A 22,363-nucleotide genomic window follows, 5' to 3' on the forward strand; every position below is an offset into this window, starting at 1 on the left:
TGAAACCCTCAAACTCTCAACCCCTTAAGAAGCATGTAGTTGACTAACTATGTACTAAAGTGCTTACCATTTCATTACATATAGTCTATCAATGTTGCTCTGCTGATGTTTCTTCTTCATAAAAGTCTTCAAGATTATGATTCATAATCCAAAATTTGGCTGCAAATCCATCCTAAATGAAGTCAAAAATCAGAATTAGTAGCTGAAGAAAATGACCTATTGACAACTTAGACTATGTTTTAAGTTATATATGAACCATTCAAACAAGTTTACACTGTCAGGAGTAGCAGAAATATGTGATTGATCACATGCTGATATCCATGAATATTTTAATATTTATCAGAAAGCCTGCTTCAAGAATTTTCCTCTCACAGGAAGCTGAAACTATGACCACTTATGAAGGTGAAGTACTTGGATAAAGGCTGCCATACAAGCAGCTTTAGAAAGGCTTTAAAAAACCTCTCTTTCTGTTAAAATTTCCTTAAGCATGATATCATGAAAAAATTTTGTACCAAAATAGCTATGATGGGTTTCTTTCTTTCTTTTTTTTTTTTTCCTCCCGTATAACTTCAAATCAAAATCATTTGTGCATTGAAGATAATCATGGCCCCATGAAATTTTGTACGATGTTCATGGTCGAATCCCAAGGCGAAAAAAAAGTTGATATGTTGGTGGGGTTTTGCTTGTCCTTAAGAGAGCAGAGGAACAGAGATTAGTGTTAAAGTTTGATCGTTGTTGTAAAATCATATGAAGAGACAAAATAAAATTATGTGATCCCCTTTACCACTAGCTAGCTATACATTTAGGGGGTAGATGGTCCTTTGATTTTTTGCTGCAAGTTTTCCTTTTGTTATTCCTTTGCAATGCTATGCCTTGAGCAGATAATCAATTTGGATTGCTTGGTACCTTTAATTAAATGGTTTGAGTTCAAAATGGTACTTTGTATATTATAAAAAAAAAAAAGATCGGTAACAGAAAAATTTTAACAATGTTAAGATTTGGATGGACAATATTTTAAATATGAATCACTGTAATATTTTGTGTGTGTGTATATATATATATATATATATTATTATTATTATTATATAAAGAGGATCAGTAACAGAAGAATTTTAATGGTGTTGGGGTTTGGATGACCAATATTTTAAAGGCAAGTGTGAATGCAAAAGTGGTGGTTTGAGGTATTAATCAATGGTACTGCAGCAAAGACAGATATAAATTGTGATAAATATGAAGCACTGTTAATGAATGAATGGAAAATGAACTAAAGAGGATGCTTTGGCACTGTACAACTTTACACATGGCCAATAAATTAACATATTAACAAAAGTATGCTTAGGAGAGTTATATGTTGTGGTTGGTTTTTCCTTTGGAATTTAAATTAATTTTTTTTAAAAATAAATATGTGTCACTTTTCACATGCATTGTAGGAGAGTCTAAGCCCCCCATAGGTGAACAACAAAATCATGTTTTCTTTATGCCATCTAGGGTTTTATTTTTAGAAGATTCTAACCCCTACACTATTTCTGTCTCTCACTTTCTCTTTCTTTCCTTCTTTTTCTCCCCTTTCATCTGTTTTATCTTCTTGTTTTCTAGTGGGGGAGACATGGGCTTTAAATGATTCCAAGCTTCCCCAACCCAACACCCTTTCTCCCTCTCTTCTCTCAGTGTGTTGTTTCTTATATATATTTTATTGCCAAATAAAAGAGAGTGAGAAAAACAAAGCATATATATATATATATATATATAGAAAGAAAAAAGAAAAATACAGAAAGAGATTAAAATTAAGCTTTTTAACAACATATATACTATTAATTCAATGGAAGCAAATAGAGTTATAAAAGATAAGAAAAAAAAGACTATATATATATATATATATATATATATATATGTAGAATGAAGCAAAAGGGACATTCAATGCCACTAAAAAGGAAACTTTATATACCAATGATCTTGAATAAGGATGGATGGCTGAAAGAAATAAAGAAGAGAAGATTTTAGGCGGCATTGATTGGTCCTACGGTATGGTATCTTGATTTTCACCAGAGGGCACAGAAACCAAATTCAATGAGAAAATTTTTCATTGGGAAAAAAAACAAGTTAATTGATCGTTTATTTACTGATCTTTTCTTAGTAGGCATCATCAATATATTTGGTCTGAAAAAGAATTGACAAAACCCATTCTCACTTGACAAATATCTACATTGGAAACTATGGGGTTCTTGGGATATTTGAGTGACTCAAGAAGAGCTAAATTTTTCAAAATGAAGAAGCATGTGGAAGCAATTCCATGGTCTTTTTTTAGACCAAGAACTTGGCAGCTGGAAATTACAGAGCTGAGCCTTTTGCTATTGATTTATAATTAACCAGGAAGTTCAAGCATTAGTCTTTGGTTCATCAGGGATTAATTGATCATCCAATAATGAAAATTGGTATCCAAGGTCAATCCAGGCTTTGCAGCTCTGCCCTTAGTCCAAAGCATACAGGAATTCTAGTTACCACAGGTTTTGCAGAACTATGTAATCTAGCATTTGATGAGTTCAACTTGGCCAGAGGCATTGATCAATAGCAATTAAACTCCTTCCTAATTTGCACCCAACCATAAATAATGGCGCAAGGTGATATTGTGAAGATATATGGCCATTGCATTCTCAGCTACTGATAAAATTTTCTGCAGTGATTGGTCTTGGCAATAAGTCTTGGATTAGAATCTTCACTTGCCATGTGGATCCTGCAGATGTTGCTCTCTTGCTTTATAAACCCGATAGAGGATTGTCCTGCAGGAGGGAGTTGTATTTTGCTGGCCAAAGCCTCCACTAAAGACACTCTCCAAGAGGCTGCTGGCTTGACAGAGGATTGTTGCCACTGTCTTGGCAAATCTCTAATTATTATTATCATTTCAAGATTTTTGCAATCAATTATGAATTCAGAATTTTGAATGATGGGTGGTTAAAAAGTAATTATAAAATAATCATACTATATATATATATATATCAAGTTTTATACTTATAATAATAAAGAAATTAAAAATTAAAAAATGACGGCTCCGCCTCTATTTACAATGTATGGTTTCTTACCTAAAGATAAAATTAATAGTCTAAATTAATTAATTCAACGCCCTCTAAGATCAGTGACAATAGGTTATAACTAAACTATGGCAATACCTATTAGCAATATAATTGGCCTGCAAATCCAAATCTGGCTCCCCTAAGCTGAGTAGAAGAATATGTTGTAATGTTAATTGTTAGTGGTTTTCAATCCAGAGTAAGCATTTAGAAGATCAAGCTTTATATATGTTTACCTATTTAGAGAAGTGATTTTTTTTTTTTTGAAGTCATTGCATTTTCCAATCTAGTCTGCAAAGAAAGATTATTTTTCAAATTTTCCTAATGAAACTTGAATAAATTTTCAAATTATAATTATCAATATACGATAGTAATAAAAAAATAATACAAATTGATATATTATAAGATTTTATTTTTGGTTATTTATTTATTTTTTTGGTTTAATATTTAGATTTTTAGACAAAAAGATACTACAAAAATTGAATTCTCTTTCTTATAAATGTTTTTAGTTTTTAGTTACTAAATTAATATGAAAAATACATTTAAAAATATATATTAATAGGTAAAATGTTAAGAGTTTAAATTAAAAATAACCATATTTTCGATTTGTTATCTATCTAATCCTCAATTTTATTAATATATTTTAAAACTTTTTTAAAATTTTACATATATAACATATTATTTATATTTAACTTATAAATTTTTTACATATAATATGATACTCGATATTTGATTAAAAAAATATTTTTATGTTAAATTTAATATAAAAAACATATTCTATAACTAGATGCAACAAGAGTAGGATTGAAAGCGAATGAATTCAAAAATAAGCATTCCATTCACATTATCATTGACTCTTAATTTTGTGCTAAGCTTATTTAACAGGCCAAAGGAAAATTTGATTTTTGAGGAAACATTGGAGAAGATACCAAAATTATTGGTGTGTCCTAATTCAGCTCATGTAAGGTGGTGATGAAGCTTTCGAAAGCAACATGTCTGAAAATGGTAGGTGCAATGGAGAACAGTATGAAACAGATAGTTAGATAGTGATTTCCTTTTTGTCAAATAGAATAAAGCAAAAGAGAGGTAAAGTCACTGAGAAAAATAGTTGACAATTACCCAGAAACAGGAAAATGAAAAAGAAACTTCAGATAACAATCATATTAGATAAAGAAGTATGGCCTGCAGTATGGCCTAAAGGAAATAAAGGGGAAGATGTGAAACGACATCTGTCTGGTCCTACAGCATGTCTGGGTACAAAGTTGGATGAGAGCATTTTCACTGGGACATGGTGGTAGATTGGAAACCATCGGAAAAGCTTAAAGGACTTGCAATACTGACTTGAGTAATATGCATGCTCCCTGATGGCTCAAAGCTAGGATGATCCATCCTGGATGGTGTCTTTTGGTTGCAGTGAGCTGTCTTTTACTGGGAGACTGGTAAAACCCATGTTTCAGCCGTTGAATGTTAGTTAATGCTACTGAATGTGGATTTGAAGGCTGCAGTATTAATGGGCTTAGGTTGTAATCTGTCTCTTATGGTTAGTAGGAGTGTTACAGGGTGGGAGGATACAGGACAAACTTTTGGAGTACCTATGGAGGGTTATGAGCTTCAAGTAACTTTTTATCAATGAATTAATTCATGGCTTATCAAAAAGTTAAAAAAAAAATGCAAGTTCTTTCATCTGCTGTACTACAGATTCTGCAGATAACAATTCTGCAAATATATGTTGAAATCAAGTTGTGGTGTGAAGATCATGGATGGTTGTACCCAGGATTTGAGATTTTTATTGTCTTTCACCGAGGATGATTGGTTACAGGGAAGAAAACGACTGCCTTGTTCGAATTGGAAAATATTGAATTTTACTTGTAGGAATTCGGATTTCTTGAGTTCTTGGCAAAGCTGAGGGCACAATGACTTTGTCTCCAAGTAAACGATATTTTGAGATATTAAAACAAATAAAGGGAGTTGCATCCATGGGGAATCTTTAGGGTGTTCTGTGTGATTATGCTTTAGCAGGACTTTAACAGAGGACATGAAGTCAGCCAGATGAATTTTTTATGTGATTTATGAATCACTATCAAAGCCCAATTCTGCAAATATTTTAGTGAATGACTAATCTTTATGTTGTTGCTGGTTTTTATTTAAGAGACAGCCAAAATCCTGGAGAAGCATTCTGGAGAATTAACTTCATGTATCTCAGTAAACATTGATGGACATGGCAACCTAGGAATCATTAATTTAGAGGAATTTTGAAAAGAAAATCTTCTGCTTGAACTATAAGGAAATAAGATGTGTGATTTGATGCTGATTCTGTTATTTTGAAAAACCATTTACATTTGATTTTGTTTCCTAAAAGGTTCAGCATTTTGGGTTTTGACCTCAATTTTTGGCTCTCCAGGATTCTGAACTTTCTGTCATTGTTTGCTGGTGGTTGTTGGTTCACCAGCCATGTTGCTAAAAGTTTGGAAGAAATTTGGGTTTCCTCTCCAATGCAAACATGGATTATATTCTTTCCAAAAATAAAGTTCCTTATGGAGGTTGGAATTAATTCAATGAGCTGATTTTTCTCTGATACTTATTCTGTTGCCCTTTTTGGAACATCTTTCTTCTTTGTCAAGTTTCTTCCAAATACATATAAGTAGTAAATAGCGCTTATGATTGTTTTCTCATAGCACAAACCTTGTTTGCCATTGAGAGACAGCCCACAGCTTTGGTTTTCTGCTGCTTAATTACTCAGGTACCTGCTCTTAGATTTTTAACAATTACTTTCTTCCATGTTAGTTTCAGTTACTGATAACATTTTTCTGGCATGATTGTTTTGATTTTATTAAATTGGTCTAAGGAATCAGTCTTAGATTAGAATCCAGATTTGTTCTTGCTTGAATGTGGATCCAAGTTTCTTTATAAGTAAGATTTATAACTATTAAAGAAGTGTTCAAGGGTTGGATTCAGCAGAATAGTTATCAAGGCATAAACAATATAGATACTTGTTACTTATGTGCAACATTGTTTATCTTCTGTTTCAAGTTCACAGCTAGATATCTTACATGAATATGGTATAGTTTTAACTGTTAGTGGTTTTCAACCCAGAGTAATAGATTTGTCTATTTAGAGGAAACTTTAGCAAATCTTATCTTTCTGAATGTCTTTCAGGCTGACTGATATATAAATATATATATAATTCCATTTTATTCCCTGTTAGTCGAAACCTGAATTTAAACTTTAGCAATTATTGTGTTGCACTGACTAGTTCGATGGAGGAGTTTGACACCATGGAGCAGCTGCTTGCTGAATATATTTAGCTAGGATATGATTTCTGTTTTCTGCAATATATTGTCAGCAACAACTTCATATTTTTTACTTCAGTACCTCAGTACTTGCTTTCGCATTGATATGTTTAACTTCTTAGAGACGATGGACGAAGAGATGTTAAGTGTGATTTCAAGTGGTGAAGGGAATGCAGCTTCAGAAGTTTCAGATTCAATCAGCACCAGTCACCCTGCAAAGAAACGCCAAAGAAGCGCCAGTAATGGTACCTCATCAAGATTCAAAGGCGTTATCCGACAGAAGAATGGGCAGTGGGGTGCTCAGTTATATGCTAATCATACCCGGATTTGGCTAGGAACTTTCAAATCCGAAACAGATGCGGCTATGGCCTATGACAGTGCAGCAATCAAGTTTCGTACTGGAGACACTCATAGGAACTTTCCATTGACTGACATCACGGTTGAGGAGCCAAAGTTTCAGAGCAATTACAGTGCTGAAGCTGTGTTAGGCATGATAAGGGATGGTTCCTACCAATACAAGTTCATGGACTTTCTCAAGCATAGCTCTAGAAATGGCAAAGTAGAGATTGATCTCAGCTCTGTAGGGACGGATAGCGAAAAGGGGCTAAGCTGCAAACAACTGTTTCAGAAGGAGCTAACACCAAGCGATGTAGGCAAGCTGAACAGACTTGTTATCCCCAAAAAATATGCTGTCAAGTACTTTCCACCAATTGAGGGCGGTGGTAGCAGAGGAAGTGATGCTGAGTTGATTTTCTATGACAAGTTTATGAGGCTATGGAAGTTTCGTTATTGCTACTGGAATAGCAGCCAAAGCTTTGTGTTCACCAGGGGTTGGAACCGGTTTTTGAAGGAAAAAGAACTGAAAGCTAATGATTTGATTTCTTTCTATGTATGTGAGAGCAGAAAGGAGCAAGAGGTGCAGAGATTCTGCATGATAGATGTGAACAACTATGGAAACGATAATGCATGGGCTGCAGCAGCCAACCTGCAGGTTGAAAGAGAAGTGGATTTGCGGCTTAGACTGGGACATTGTTGTACCTTTGATGGTGGAAAGCAGCTGAAGCAAGAGCAAGAACTAATGGCAGTAGATGCAACAGAAGATGTTAATACCACGGGTTTTAAACTCTTCGGTATGCAAATCAACTGAAGCAGAGATGCTTCATTGAGCATCACAGCAAATGATGGCTTGAAGTTTTTTATGAGCACTTTTTTGCTGGAAAAAGTTTGGGTTTATGTTGAACTTGCCATCCTTTGAGAAGGATGCTGAAGTTCTAGTTTTGACAGTCTGATTCAAAATTACTATTAAGCATGCTAGTCTGGAATCTGTTTCTTTACAAGAATTGAAAATAAAAAAAATTGAAGTTCCCGCCTCTTTTACAAGCAAACATTTGTGTGTATGCCTTTGAAACAATTGACCAAATACTTCTGAATTCTAATAGCACAAGATATCTGTCCATTAGGTGGCAAAATAGAAATGAAACAGAGAATTTGCTTGATAATGAAGCTATCGGATCAGGTAAATTGTTTCACAAAGTAGCGGCAAAGTTAGGAAACAGCAACAAGAAAGGCTAATTGCATATTCCAGTACTCAGAACTGAAATCAAAATGCCTTGAAACATATGGTGTGTCCGCTGTCAACTAACATTAGTCTTGAGACATCAGTATTACATATTGCCTTGCTGTCCAAGTTGCTTTCCTCAACCCAGCATTTCTCTAGAAACTCAACAGGCAAATGCAATTGAAGACTAAGACATGAAGATAGATATCTTAGAGCATATTATTGAAATTGATGATATAATTCATGACAGAGGACTGATACAAGGGGTTTTCACAATTATTGAATGCATTATTTATCTGGAGGTTGCTCCACACCAAAAGTATCTTGCCAATAACAAACAAGAGAACACCCATTTTCATACTGAACAAGAGTCATGCATCCAAAATCTCTAGTAATGATGGCTCCGGAAGCAATCCTAACTCATATTCATCTTGAGATGCGCTGCCCGTTGGTAAATGGTAACGATGACCTGGTATATATGAGGAATTTCCATTACTTACACTAGAAGTATGGAAATGCATCTCAATCGGGAAGCTAGAGGACAGATAAAATAAATCTTAAGTGGAAAATAATGCAAAAGAGAGTGAACCTTCTTCAAAATAATATTATTCATGATTCATTGTTGGTTGGTATAGGCACTCCTGAATCTTCTGTCAGCTTTTTGTAAGCATGTTGCAATCTTCGAGTAACAGGCCCCACTTTCCCATCACCAATGATGCGCCCATCAATGTTTACAACCTGTTAAAAGGATATTTCATCATCTAGATTGAACAAGGGAATAAAGTAGCCAGCCTGTGTTGAAAACGCAAACAGCAAAATTGAATACTCTCCCTCTCAGTCCACTAAGATTCTAAATTGAATATTTAGAAAGAAGGAACTCACCGGGCTGAGTTCTCCCATTGTTCCAGTAGTCCATACCTGCAGGGAATCCTTTTTAATCATAGCTTCAAACACATGTAAAAGAAAAATTTACAAGCAAGGAAGATGTATCTAAAGTCATTTTGAATATTGTGCCAAAAATATCCTGTGTTCACAAATTTAACATTAAGGGTGTGTTTCAATTGTTTACAAATGTACACGCCTTTATAGGCAGCAGTTATCATATTTTAGTCAGCATCTTCAAACACTCAAAATAATAACTACTCTAGACAGAACTAGCTATTGGAGTCTGAGCGGAAGGATATAATTAATAGAAACAACCGGAATGGCTTCTATGTGAAGGTATCTGGATAAAGGTATCATTATAAACACTTGTCTTATAACAAAAAACTGCCACTGAACTTTATAATATGACCTAGAATAGAAGCAACCAGTCATTACTCTGCAGGTACTAAGGCCTTTTACTATAGATCAAAGGAACTTCATCAAAGATATCATTGTAAAACAGAGGACCAGTTCATTCAAAATTTTGGACGTATTTCTTGAAATGTATTCTATAGAAAAACAACTGGAAACCTCATCTGCTGTATGGAACTCAGATAAGCTAATTCTTCGCTCCTCTAGGACAAATTTTTCCTTGACAACAAGCTGCATGACCTGCAATGCCAACGACAGGAGGGTCATATCAGCACCAAAAAGATAATACAAAGTACTGACTAAATAGTTTTAATATTTTACCATATTTTATCCATTAAAAGGAAAGAAAATTTTTAATATGTTCATTTAATTTTTACACAGGAACATATCCTGACAAAAAGAACATTGTTGGATGATCTTTTTAAGTATTTACTTAAATGATGGATATATAATATGTTGAACAAAAGCAAAAAGCGAAGAGGTTCTTGTTCTGCATATTTGCGTTATCACATCCTTAATTGCAGGGTAGATTTTAGAGATGCCAATTCATATCATCATACACTACAGCCTGAATTGTACCAATATATTGAGAGATAGCAATCATTTATGGTCACACTTAATCAATAAACTTTTTGTTGCTTATTCTGCTACAGAAATCAAGTAGGCAATATGTATTCAAACTTAGCCATGTTCAACGATGAGATATTGAACCACTTTTCATCTACCTATATGGCTACTTGATTCCTTGAGATCAGGAAGTTGGGAGTTCCATCAGCCAGGACATAAATTACAGCTAAAATGAAAGTTTAGGCAACTTACAGTTTGTCGAGTAATCCCTGGAAGACAATAATCAGCGTGAGGTGTCAAAACACGGCCTTTCTTTACCAAAAACTGCAACATGAAGCAGAAGAATGCTTCTCAGGTAGAGATTTTCAACTTGCAAAGCACATGCGTGTTTAGGAAAAAAATGTCTTTTTAACAACTAAAATGCTATCTGCCAACAGGTAGCATACCAATATAAATACTCCATCATTGTGTTACTAAATTTCATGGTTCACACATAGACCTAAAATCAGAAATTGAAGCAAAAGCATAGTCTTACAATGTTTGTGGCATTTGTTTCGGATACATAACCATCCTTGTCAAGCATGATCGCATCACCAGCACTTGCATTGTTCCCTTCTACCTGCACCAGACCACATAAATCAATTAAGGCCAAGTCATAATTCAACAAAATACATATCTGGCATTAGCAGTACCAACATAACACGCCACCTTAACAGAGTCAACACAATGGCTATATCACATGGTCATGGTTTACATCCTTAAGCTGAACAATCCACCAATAACCAAACCCAGATGAAACTTTTACGTTTCAGAGATTGAAAAGGTCCACTGCCACTTTCTAATAAGAAAACTCACAACTTAACACAGTTATTATCATGCAAAATATCATAAATCAGTTAACATTAGGAACCGGAGCATTTCATGATATGAAAGCTATCAAATCAAGAACTACACTTGCCTGTATTGCATGAGAGAATGAAAATAACAATTCAAATCACAAATTAGATCTAAGCTTTATCTACTATCAGATTTGTCATCTAATCATATCAAAGTCCTGGGTAGGACAATACCTTCGCTAGTATATTATTCAAAAGATTATTGTGGTGAATCTTCGAGTCCAAATTCTGAAGGGGATGAAAATGACTCAAAGTCAGCTGGGTCATAGGAAGATAAAATTTCCTAAAGGCAAATACTATTAAATAGAAACAAAACACCCAGCATTTCTTCCCTCATAAGCCACAGGGAGACCAGACATAAATATGTTCTGTTAAACTTTTCTAGCAAGTCACAAATAGTGGCAAGAAAAGACACCAGGAATCTTACATTTGGAGAATTACGTCGTGTAGTAGCAGTAACCAGTGTTATACCACTCACATTGTCATAAACAGGGGGTTTCCATTCAGGAAGCACTGCATTTTTTTTCACAGAAAACATAAGCGTATCAGCTGAAAAACCACAAATCATAGAAGCGAGTTCTATACTTGACAAAAATAATTCAACTAATATTATGCAGATGCACTACAATAGCACATTCTTAGTGTTGTATCAATTTACAGTTAACATCCATGTGTGAATAGAAATAAGAATTTATGAATATGTCTCTTGTATATGAAGGACTTAAAATCATTTTACCAATCAAAGTGCAGCCATAAAGATTAAATGCCGGGCTCATCCCAGAGGTAACCTGAACAAGATGAGTTTACAGCAAATCAGTGAAGAAATTCTTAGGCCTAACAAGAATTTATGAACAGCAACATCCAACTTTTTGCACCATCTTGTCTTTTAGAGGTGCAGTACTTAAGGCAATTCAATCATTACTAGCGTATAGAGAGACAGAGAGAAGGCAAAAATGTTTCATACCTTTTTCCCACGAGTAAGTGTTAGTCGAATGTGTGTATTATCAAACATTCCATTGGCATTGAGAGTTCTGAAGATAGCCTCTTTGATCTGCAATAATGCCTCATGTTAATAAAATCAACCAATGAACTTCCTTGCAAGTGCCGAAGCAATACATGCTCGCACAAACCACGGCCGTCAACCAATGCCCAGTACCATGAAGTGCTGATATTTTCACAGAAAGTGAATTCAAATTCATCTGCGGATCCTCACCTCATCACGAGTTGGAACATTGTTGAAAGCCAGAGCCTTTGCAGAATCAAACATCCTTGTGAAATGAACCAAAAGTATCAGTGAGGACTCATATAGTTCTGAAGATCACATGTGTGTCATTTATTCATCTTTTGCCATATGATCACACATAGGATAAAAGAATGGGGCCACAAATAGGCAGATTTTTTTTTGTTTGAAAATGTGCTAATTAACTAGTATACTACTGCAAGTCCTACTAAAGGAAATTCATAATCTCATGGTTCCTGGCAACATCCCATAAAAGTAAAGAAGTTATTAGCCACAAGAAGGGGAAATATTATCTGCTAATTATTTAAAGAAAAAATATAAAAGAAAAGAGTAAAAAGAAACCAAGTGAGCATTACTTCCGTGTTTCACAAAGCACTCAAGACTAATGTCCACATCTCTTAGCATCAGCCGCAGAAAATTCAGAGAAATAAACCTAGAAATAGCATGCCAAAAAAAATACAGCATGCTATACCATGCATTTCTAAAAGTTGTTTATAAAAGCTGTGGAATTTAAAATATACACTCATCAATTAGTATAACTAGTCAACTCAGAAAACATAGAAGCATCACTGGCACATCATGCAAGGATATTTTGACCAACTAAGTTGCACAAATCATATGACAGCACTCAGCAACAAAACCAAATACAGCTTTTGTCATCTTTTAAGCATTTAGTTTCACCAACCTATCTAAATGCTCTTCAAGCTTAAATATCTTTCCACTGTAAACTCGAAGTCCTTCCCACACAGCATCACCACCTTGAACAACTGAATCAAACACTGAAACCTGGTATACATCTCACAAGTTAAGAATGAGAAACCTAATGTACCTATGCATTAACGCTCATAAAGGAAAGTCAATGAACAACAGATCTATAATGGTTCTATGATTAAGAACCTTTGCACTCTCACGAGGTACAATCTCATCACCAACCCAAGCCAGCAGCTTCTCATTTTCAGGAACCGGAAGATCAGGAACAGGTAAGGGGGATTTTAGAAGGGATGATGTATGCCTCACATGGCGCCTAAGCATGTTATAGAAAGGTAGACTTTGCTCCAACAAGTCATAAAATGAGAAAGGAAATGCCTGAAAACAGATGCAAGATTAGACATAACTATATCAACACTTCATCAATTATTCCAATACTTCTGCTTGTAATTAATTCCAAGATATAAATTTTTTGAAGTAAAAAAGCATGAACTTTCATTATCTAGATGATAGATAGATTAGTTTACCAGACGAAAAGCAAAAAGATTCATGTTATAGCTTCTAATCCAAGGACAAGGGCCAACAATACTGTCAAAAAAGCACCAATCTGTTTTTCTAAGCCTTTAAAACGAGCTTTGATAGTTGTTTCTTTCATAAAATAACTATTTTCAGCGCATCAAGACTTGAAATATAAGATGACTTTATAGATTTAGTTAAGACAGCAACTGATTTACAATTCAAAATTCAACATGAAAAGAATGAATAGGTCACATACCCTAGGGTACTTTCTTGTGGGTGTGAAGCATGTCGAGTTATGCACACTTTTATACCACCACGGAGCCCAAAGACCATCTATCGGTTTTGGACCAGCTTCCCATCTGATCAAGTTTTGACCACCATGATGATGAAATTATTATTTTAGTAGAAAAACCAAGTATAAAATAATAACTTTGAGCATTAAGTATGAGATACGACAGCATCAAACAGTTATTCTAGTAGAAGTGGAGGTGTTTCCAAAGAAATTTAAAAAGGGGACACATGCAAGAGAAAGATATGGTCTATAAGAAAGAGATATATCAAATGTCATGAGATGGCACAGTGATTATTAACTATTTGACTAAACAATCCTGGTCAGTCAGCATAAGATTTATTGACCTAAACTAAGCCATCATTTGACCAGCTCATCAAGACTGCCATGAATGAGGGAGTTAAGTAACTTGCGCTGCAGGAAGAGCCAGTAAATGGATTTAAAAGTTTTAGATTAAAATAAATTTCCACGTGCCTGAGCATTGCAGTTTGAAAAGGAATATTTAAATCTTCACAAAGACCACGTAAAGTAGCCTGCACATCAATAAGATGAATAAATACAAAAAATATATGCAGCAATTGTAAATTTAACATACCCGTTGGATATTAAATATATATAAGAATAATCTAGGAGAGAACAAGCATGAGATTTCAAGGTTTGAGAACATAAATAGCTCAATGCACTGTAAGATTCATATGCAGTATGATAATAAGCTTTCAGCAGGTTAACTTATTGAAAAAATATATAACCTCGGGATTTTGTTGAAGGTCTGCCGCATCAATGACAGGTGGGGGCTTTCCCAATGCACAAAGCTCACTGTATATGGAAACTAGTTCTCCCAAACCTAACTCAAGAATGGATGGAGGCACTACCTTGTCAAAGGATGGCTGACAAGACAATAAACAAAACATAAAAAAATCAATGAATAACGGCAGAGATAACAAAAGTTAGTACATTAAGCACTAAGCCTTAAATTATCAATCTTGGTTTAGTATGAGCTCTCAAGAGAATAATATTTCCAATGCCTTTATTAACACATGAAGTTCATTTCTAAAAAAATAGAATTTACTATTTACATGCATTATTCTTTTAGTTTACTTATATGGTTTCTTTATCTAAGTGAATTGAGATAAATGTTCTCAAACATCTTACCAGTACAGCAAGGGGATTTCTTATCAGTATAAAGTGTTTCCCTTTCTGCAGCAAGTCACTTGGCAAACCAGGAACCCGTTGCTTTGCTATATGCTGTTTGCAAAGAGAGGGAAATTAATTTATAAAATATCAACTCAAAGATTAAATTTTCTAGCTATGACAACCAAGAGTTAGATAGCAGAATCTGCTGATGCTTTCCACTATACATTTCTCTCAATTTTACTGGAGTTTGAATATTTAAGGAAAAAGCCAAAGTCGACCTATAAAACCCATGAAACTTTCTTTCATTGAAAGTCAACACACTTTTGTATGTAAAACATACTTAGAATAGAGTCAGACTTTTAATCTAACATGCACAGTTGAAACATTAATTAGACCAGAACAAATTAAAATAACTTAAAAAATTAACTCCTTTGATTCCCAAAGGACCAAAAAAAATTCTAGCTTTCTTAAGCAAAGCCATACAATTCAACATAAATATTTGAAAAAAGAAAAATTAGCAGCAATCAATTTTCAGATTAGAATAAGTTCTTAGCAGAATTTACTTGGAAATAAAAATTCTCGGAGTGGACTTACGCTTGCTAGATGGAAAAACTTATAGTTTACCTTACAAAAACGATACTTCTTTCCTCCTGGACCGTAAATTATCTCTTTCACAACTCTATTACCATTGCATTCCTATTCCAAAAAATATATATAAGAGGGAGATGATAAGAGCAAGTGAAAGAAAGCATACATAGAGGGGAACCAGAAACAGAAAAGACATTGTTTATATTGAAAGGATCAGACATAAGAAACAGAATGCAATATGTTTCCCAGAGCAAAGATAAAAAGAAAGTAGCATTCCGCACGATTACAGAGTAATTGGAGCAAAGCACATAACCCATTTCTAACATATTATGCTGTAGAAAATAACAACTCCCATTCAGACCTTCCAGTTGCCATTTTTTATTTCCGATCTAAATAGAGATGAAACAGTGATTTCAATTGGGGACAGCATCCCCTATTTTAAAAAGGGTAATTTCTGTGGTACTAGAGTTGGTCATCTGACTTCTCTAGAAAGTTAAAGGTCGATCAGTTTGATTGGGTTAATGTTGGGCACCTTCCTAAGGTGATGCAACATAAATCTCATGTGGACTTTCACCTTTTCATCCATATGGTTTACAGCTTGTCCCATAATAATGTCAATAAAATTATTCAGAGAAGTAAAATTAAAAGATATTTGGTCTTTCAAACATAATTAAAGTCAACATCTCCTGGGAACTTTAATCACATAAGGCACAACATCTCTGTTTTAAGGAAAATAAAAAAAAATGCTCCAATAAAGTGAAAATCTTAAGATCTAAACCTTTTTTTTCCATCTTAAAAAGCAAGGAAAGAAGCACCAACTAGAAAACATTGGTTAAGCTTATGTGACATACCATCTTAGATAGAAGCTCTTCACGGTAGGGCCTTTCAACACCGGTCGCATTTAGAAAAGTTCCATAGAGTGGCTCATCCAGCACTTCTATGTCATCCCTCTAAGAATTGCAGAAAATGAAACCATTAATAAGTGCATATCACCAAAGAACGAGGCAAACATCTACCTTTTAGCAAACTGAGAAACTTGTTTACAAAATTATGGCTTCACCATCGAGCATTGTCCCTAGAGTAGACTCACAGACTTAACCCAGTTTTGAGATTCATATTAATATTTTATAGTTACTGAAACAATACAAACCTTTCAATGCTCCATAAGTTTCTGAAAAATTATAGCTCAGACCATAAGATAGGACACCATCTAGTTCAACTAAATACAAGTTTACCCAAACATATCACAACTAGTTTGTTAGATTTTAGAAGAACACCTCTATTTTTCATATTCACAAAGCAAACTAATAGCCAAAATCTAACCAAATCCCATTCCCACATCAAAGCACAAGAATGAAAACCCAAGAACCAGTAGGATCATTATTCAGTTGAATTCTGATCAAACTGACAAGCAGAGCACAGTAACTTGCTTCAAAAACTTGAAGATACCAGTAATCCAGAAGTAAAAATCATGATCAATTACCATAACCCACCAAACAGTGAGATTTGCAGAGTCTAGATAACTAAATTATTTCATCCCTAATAAAAATAATCCATTTCACTATTCTTTCAACTTCTTCATAAGCAATGAAATAATTAGAAATCAGAACACAACAAAACTAATGGGTTAATTACAAAGGGATCAATAGTTCCATTTTGTCAGCAACCCCATATTAGAAAACAAGATTGATTCAAACTTTACCCTCATCTTCCTCATTCTTCGTAAAATTTATCGGCAACAAATCAGATTACCAGAAGTAGAACACCACCAGAACGATTTCATCAAGGTTGCATCCTCTCAATAACCCACATGTTAAATAAAAAGCAAGTTTCAAATTTTACTCTCATCTTCTTCATTCTTTCCCAAGTTTCTCAGCCATGTCATCGGGTACTTATAATTCAATCAAAAGTTCCAATTTCAAACCAACCCATATATTATATCACAAGAAAGATTCAGAATTTAATTTCATTTTCTTCACTTTTTCCTCTCAACTTTCTCACCAGCCAATCATCGAACCCAGAAAATTTTTTTTAAAAAAAAACACTGGTGTTACCTGAGCAAAAGAGTACATCAGACTAGTACTGAGTGATCTCGGAGCAGACCATGAGTGGATAACCTCAATTTCTTCTTGCTTTTGGTCTCCCATTTCTGTTAGTTATGGCTAAGGACAATGGTCTACTTTGTGTACAGAAATGATTCTACAGAAGTTGAGGATAATCAGCAGAGAAAAGAATCCTTCTTTATAGTTGCTGAGTGGCAGCTGTCTTGGGAATAGATACCGCAGCTAAACTGCAATGATGGCCTAAGTAGAAACCAACCTCGTTTAGGTGAAAACAGAAAAAGCCAGTGCATGAAAAGCTGGAGAAGAGTAAACGTTGGAACCCATTAAGTAAATTTGAGCAATTAATAGGGAGGTTTTCCATTTCTGGAAGTTATTGTTAAGTTTTGTTGTCAAATTTCAACTTTGAGAAATCAATATTCCCCCTTCTCTGTTACTAACTATGAACAACTTTAGTATTAAGATTGCGCATGAAAGCTACTGAGAATCAATAACATCATGCCACCACCTTGTTTTGTAGGTGTAGTTTCCTGAAAGTGGAACCCGCAAATTGTTGAATTCTAAAGTAATCTTTCGAAGGGAAAAAAAGGGCATTTCAAGATAACTATGAAATTTGGATAAGCATATTCATTGGTTTCAACAAGGCATATATTACACTAGGTAATTTTGGGTACAACAATTGTGTGTTTTGTACAGGTTAAATTTACTTAATCTACTTAATAATTATTTAATCGTTTAATTAATCAAGTTATGGTGTCGATTATAAAATTTATGTAATTCATTTACAAACATATTTAATACAAATTTAAATAAATTAGTCATGGTAATAGTGTTCAAATAGATCATTAGACAAATTTTCCATCATATCATATCTTACAAATATAATTTGGTTTACTCAATAAACATGTTAATTGTATTGTGTCATGCAACACAGTTTAATAAACATTTAGATCGTTGGCACTCATTGACTAATTATGTAAACATTTTGTGTTCATAATTATCTATATAACTGTTAATACTTTATATTTATATTACGGGGAGAGAGAGGAGTCTAGTATAGCATCAATCTTTCACTTCATTACAAGATTTGCCCAACTTCCAAAGCAGTTGAACATTACAACATGCCAAAACCTACTCTCTCTCTGCACCCCCAATATAAAAAACCAAAAAAAAGTTGAATTTGTAGGGGAGCCAATCAGCAAGAGAGATATGGATCTAGTTATTTAGATGTAACAGTAAACAACCTTATGCTTGAACGATCGTATGACTTCATATAAGGAAGCAAATCAAGGGGCCTTAGTGTACTTGTTAGGTCTGTGATTGTAAGATCAGCCTGGTCTGCTAGTGCAAGAAAATGATTGAATGTATCGATGTTCCGAATGACAGAAGCAATGTAAGCAACTGGGTCTGTCCTTGATCCAAGACTGGCAGCATTGTTGACTCCAGTGATATGGATGTCATAAGCATGAGAACTAGATGAATCTGAATCATGGGCATTGAGAACTTGTCCTTGGCTGGCACTGTTTACTTTACCATCTGCACATATGACTTCGGTTGAAGAGTTCCGGGAACTTCCTTCCTGATTCTTGTCACATGACTTCTTTTTATTCAAAAGAATGGCCAGTAGTCGAATAAGATGTGGAAGACAAGATGGATCATAGATAACATCAGCGCCTAGACTGTAGAAGGAAATACGAATAAAATGGTGTTGGATAAGGAAAGAGGATAAGGAACAAGGATTGCTTCGATCTTGCAACTTTCACACCATCATTTTTTAACTAACAATTGACCAGGAATTGTATTAGATAATGTAGGTTTATTAACCAATACTGTTCTTAAAATTGTGAACGGTATTCATAGTAGAATACAGACACAACCTTTGCCATTCCAATCAATAAAAAAGTATAGATTAAAAGATAAACAGCATACTCACATAATTTCTGGTATGAATTCTTGGAGTTCCTTTTCAGATGCTGATTCCCAAGGCAGATGAATGCATTTAACCTAAGATAAAGAATTTATTTCAGCTTTGGTTGTGCTGCAATGATTCTCTTTTTGTTTAATTACACAGTTTTAAACGGCTAAGGCTTCCACGCAAAGAATAATCTGTTCAGTGCAGTAACAAAACCAGCAAAAAAGAGCCTCAAATGCCTATATTTGATGCACAAATTTTAAATTACTTTCATCAATTTATCATGATAAAAAGTCCAAAGGAATAAATGGTCTTACAGGGTTCAAGTCAAAGATTTAGCTGGTTGATGTGCCTGGAAAGTATGAATAAGAAGCACCAAGAAAATTATGCATTGAGAATGACGAGGTTTCAAGACGTTGGATCCCTAAAATATGACATTCAAACTACAATGATTCAACAAACAATTCATCTGGTTATTTATATGAGAATGAATTTCCATCCATGTTGGATCTTTGAGATGGACCACTATAGTTCCATTATCACTGAGAATAACATAAAACTTATTGGCACTTCCTTTCTTTTCATAGATACGATTCATCAGCACTTCAGCTTAAGGGTCTAAATCCAGGAATACTGTAAATAGAATCAACAACAAAAAACACAATAATCTGATGTTCGCACAAGGAACGTGACAAGGTATGAAATACTCATGACGAAAACTCACCGATTTTGGATTTTCAGTACTTGTTTCTAGCAAATCAGTTTCTGTATTGATGTGGTTCATCTCCAAATTAAACTTCATGTTAGCTAAAGTTGACAAGTCGCCATCACTTAACATCACCTGCACCAGGTAAAAATCACCAAGGAACACAAAGCATGCTAATTCCAACTACAATTTTAATCCCATTAACAGTTAAGCAGAAAAAGTAATTTCGGTGGCATTGGCATCAAAATAACAGCCAAGAAAATGAAAGATTAACTAACACTAACAACTACTAAACTGCATTTAGGTCGGAGAATGCATATTAGTTTGATGGCAGTACAACCCAAGTAGAGAGATTATTTAGATCTTTCCTAGATCACGTTGAGAAGGTTTCTAGTTCAATTATCATTCGGCAAAGCAGACACTTAACTTTATAAGTTGCAAGTCGCAACCAAGCAATAAATATTAGGAAAATGTGTGGTTCATTTAAAATTATGCAAAACTAATGCTATAATACGTGGAGATAATTTTCTAATATACTACTCAATTACATAACAAACCTTGGAGGCTTTTACATGAGCAAGACAAATTCCAACCAAACCAACACCCGATCCAACCTGTTTTTAATCATAAAACACCTACAGTAAATAGAAAATCAAATTTGAGATGATACACAGCCTACCAGAATATATGAACAAGTAACTTACCTCAAAACATGATTTCCCTGAGAAAATATGTGGAAAAGAAAGTATCAACTCTGATAGGAAAAGACTGGAGGGCCAAATCGAACACCTGTATAAACCAAAGCCATTATAAACTAATTCATCTTAGTTTACATGCTAAACCAAAGAAAGTGGAAGAAAAAATGTAATTATGATATGCATAACTGAAACCAAATGCACATGCAAAATGCAAATAGTTAACAAACAGCAAATTATAAACTTTCTATGAGCAGTTGATCAGTTCTTTCAAGAAGCAATTCACCTAATCACTGTTGAGCATCCAAAAATTGATGAAATTCCAGAAAAGTTGGGAATGGAACTGAGCTAATGTGCAGAAGAAATATCTAAAGAGGGCAATAATGATTGAAGGCATTTTCCAATGACTGATTGCCATTCATCACTCTGCAGTGGGGTGGGGATATTGGATTCTGTTCACAGCAGATCATGAGAAAGTAAGAAAGAGGAGTCACATCCATTTGAGAAAACAACAGTTTTGAAAGCTTAAGTTGAGCTTGTGCACAACACTTGATACTCTATCAAAAGCATTGATATTTCTCCCTGTCCACAGCCACCAACATCAAACCTAACGTAAGTGCTAAGCAAACGACCCACCTCAACCTCACCAGTTCTAAAAACTTCATATCATCACATATCATAAACAGAAACAGTTTTCTTGTTTATGATGAGGAAACTGCAGTGGTTTTGAAAATACAACATGCAGATGGAAATCACAGACCAAATACGAACTAACTAAACATACCCTGTATCTCCCTCAAGCATGTTGAGTGAACATTGCAGCTGGACCACTAGAGTCCTTGAACTTGGACAACTCGAGAGTTCAACACAATCTATATGCATTCAGTCAGTAATCAAATATGAGTCAATGCAATTAAAGCTAAAAAAAAGACCAGACAACCAGCAAGAAACTAGTAGTATCTGTTACCAGCAAGAAAAAGAAAAGAAATGCGTTTGAGGACCCTCCCAGTTTCTTTGAACAAATTAAAATCCTAGAAAACATGAAATTCCATCAAGAACAATGAAAGTTCCACTAATAAGAAAGTTCGAAAAGCAATGTAAAACCCCATTGGGCCAAAATCTTTACCTTGGAAGAAGTCATGTAGGGAACATATTCTTCATATAAATCATCCAACACATACCCATTTCTTGACTCAACCTCTGTAATAATCTTCTTCAAAAACTTCTTCATGTATTCATTGCCTTTTCCAATCTGTAAAATTCACAAAAAAAAAAAAACCCTTAAACCAGGTTTATTAAACTAAAATTCCCATCATCCAAGAGAATAAACAAAACTCACAGAGAAATCTAGACACTCATTACAAATGAATGTTTGCACTTCATCTGTAATCTTTCCTCCTCCACATTCCCTATCAAAGCTAAGCTGATTAAATTCATAATATAAACAAGAAGAAAAGGAAAAGACTAAGCTCAGCTGCGGCGGTAAAAGCTAAATGCGGCCGGGTTTATGGAGAACAAACCTCGCTAAACTGAGCACAGTATCGGTGGTTTCCATGGCCAGGAAAGCGGAAAGCAGATGGAGACCCGGAGGAGCCTTCGGATCCGGCTCTCGTTCCGCCATCATTGACGCGCGCTTTTGGGTCTTGGGGTTTTTCGGAGGTTTAAGGTTTCAGAGCCAGGAAGCAGATGGCCCAACTCATTTGGGCCAATTTTCTAAATGGTTTGTCAGGGTAGGCCTAGTTTGGCCCAAATAAATCGAACTATTTTACTTGCTTTGTTTCAATTATTACATTATTTCCAAGTAAATACTTCGTCCAAATCTTTTTAATTTTTCAGACCC

At 34.6% G+C, this 22,363-nt stretch overlaps 2 protein-coding genes and 1 pseudogene across 3 annotated transcripts; 1 reads left to right on the forward strand and 2 right to left on the reverse strand.

The window, feature by feature from the left end:
* Positions 1–5,709: 5,709 nt before the first annotated feature.
* On the forward strand, positions 5,710–7,502 carry LOC110415825 (AP2/ERF and B3 domain-containing transcription factor At1g50680 pseudogene; annotated as a pseudogene).
* A 606-nt stretch (positions 7,503–8,108) lies between these two features.
* LOC110415657 (branched-chain-amino-acid aminotransferase-like protein 1) lies at positions 8,109–17,705 on the reverse strand. Of its 2 annotated transcripts, XM_089783337.1 has the most exons (20): positions 17,205–17,702; positions 16,002–16,100; positions 15,187–15,258; positions 14,581–14,673; positions 14,178–14,315; positions 13,903–13,961; positions 13,396–13,498; positions 12,810–12,998; positions 12,598–12,698; positions 11,886–11,940; positions 11,637–11,723; positions 11,409–11,460; positions 11,100–11,185; positions 10,847–10,900; positions 10,312–10,395; positions 10,029–10,100; positions 9,369–9,449; positions 8,796–8,831; positions 8,503–8,651; positions 8,109–8,382 (listed from the first exon to the last, which is right to left on the reverse strand). In XM_089783337.1, exons 1-19 carry the CDS (start codon positions 17,295–17,297, stop codon positions 8,523–8,525), a joined length of 1,683 nt encoding a protein of 560 aa, XP_089639463.1. In that variant the 5' UTR covers positions 17,298–17,702; the 3' UTR covers positions 8,109–8,382; positions 8,503–8,522. The 2 variants fall into 2 exon arrangements, with proteins under 2 accessions (XP_089639463.1, XP_089639464.1); XM_089783338.1 differs by lacking the exon at positions 10,847–10,900 and having other exon boundaries at positions 17,205–17,705.
* Positions 17,706–18,144: 439 nt separating this feature from the next.
* LOC149527314 (S-adenosyl-L-methionine-dependent methyltransferases superfamily protein) lies at positions 18,145–22,146 on the reverse strand. Its single transcript, XM_089783339.1, has 10 exons — positions 22,044–22,146; positions 21,863–21,932; positions 21,650–21,775; positions 21,491–21,554; positions 21,308–21,395; positions 20,533–20,617; positions 20,386–20,442; positions 19,847–19,963; positions 19,144–19,214; positions 18,145–18,889 (listed from the first exon to the last, which is right to left on the reverse strand). Exons 1-10 carry the CDS (start codon positions 22,142–22,144, stop codon positions 18,430–18,432), a joined length of 1,239 nt encoding a protein of 412 aa, XP_089639465.1. The 5' UTR covers positions 22,145–22,146; the 3' UTR covers positions 18,145–18,429.
* Positions 22,147–22,363: the final 217 nt, after the last annotated feature.

Source organism: Theobroma umbraticum, unplaced genomic scaffold (assembly GCF_002168275.2).
Source record: "Theobroma umbraticum cultivar Fairchild unplaced genomic scaffold, ASM216827v3 scaffold_147.0, whole genome shotgun sequence".
Lineage (NCBI taxonomy): Eukaryota > Viridiplantae > Streptophyta > Magnoliopsida > Malvales > Malvaceae > Theobroma > Theobroma umbraticum.